Source organism: Antrostomus carolinensis, unplaced genomic scaffold (assembly GCF_000700745.2).
Source record: "Antrostomus carolinensis isolate BGI_N321 unplaced genomic scaffold, ASM70074v2 scaffold5177, whole genome shotgun sequence".
Taxonomy (NCBI): domain Eukaryota; kingdom Metazoa; phylum Chordata; class Aves; order Caprimulgiformes; family Caprimulgidae; genus Antrostomus; species Antrostomus carolinensis.
The window spans coordinates 4312-5221 of record NW_010327901.1 but is presented as its reverse complement, the minus strand read 5'-3'; the positions used below and the strand labels follow the sequence as shown (position 1 = coordinate 5221).

Here is a 910-nt window from a genome sequence, read left to right as displayed (position 1 = left end):
AGGGGAGGGTGAGGTTGGCCATGAGCTGCCCGTGGCTCTGTGTAATCCTCCGCCTGTGTGACTTGTCTTTCAGGTGCTCGTCTCAAACGGCTGATTCCAGTCAAGTGCAAAACCATGAAGAAGGAGTTTCCAAGTATCTTGAGGTTCATTACAATCTGTGATTACACCAACCCTTGCACCAAAAAATGGTTCTGGACGAGACTGGCAAAATCTCTTATGCTGCCGTGATGCCTTTTGAATCTCCTGGCTCTGCCTTCACACCGGGGTGTCGTTCACACGGGGTCTTCAGAACCTGGATCCTTGCAATCGGTGTTTGGAGCCTGCAACCAGGAGTAAAGAATTTTCTCTAGCACTTTTTAATAATTTGGAAATAAAGCAACTGTGTGGGTGTTCCTGCTCGAGTCAGTGAGCAACGGCATCCAGCATTTTGTGTAGTAAGCACATCCACTGAAAATACATTAAATATACATTTAAAGACTGAGTGTCTAATACAAGAAAGCTCTGTTGTAAGCATTTAATAAGACCTCAGAGCCTCAGACTGCAGGCTTTCTCAAAACAACTATTTCCTATTGTTTTAAAAGCTGTTTAATGGCCCCAGTAACATTTAGAGTTAGTGGATTTCTTTAAATTCCGGTGAAATCCCATGACTAGTTTGGTGATTTGCAGGAACTGAGGTTTCAGCCTTTGTTTCCTGTGTTTTCTCAGGGTAGAGAGTCTCCTTCAGTCGTTGTTTTGAGAAAAGCACAAACGTATTTTAATCGTTAAAGTGCTGCAAAAAAAATGAACGGTTCTCCTGTTCTTAGCAATATGCAAAATTAGAGCAATTATCCTTGAAATTATTAACTAATGCAGAATTACTGAGCTTGGTTTATTTCCTGTGGATATTTTCCTTAACTTACATCACAATATT

The 910-nt window shown here is 41.3% G+C and overlaps 1 protein-coding gene across 1 annotated transcript in view; it reads left to right on the top strand.

Moving 5' to 3' along the window:
- MYD88 (MYD88 innate immune signal transduction adaptor) overlaps positions 1-370 on the top strand; it is a gene marked incomplete at its 5' end in the record, with an annotated part of 6641 nt that extends 6271 nt beyond the window's left edge. Inside the window, one exon of the mRNA XM_010172037.2 lies at positions 74-370. Coding sequence (XP_010170339.1) covers positions 74-228 — 155 coding nt within the window. The remainder of the gene's footprint in view (positions 1-73) is intronic.
- Positions 371-910: the final 540 nt, after the last annotated feature.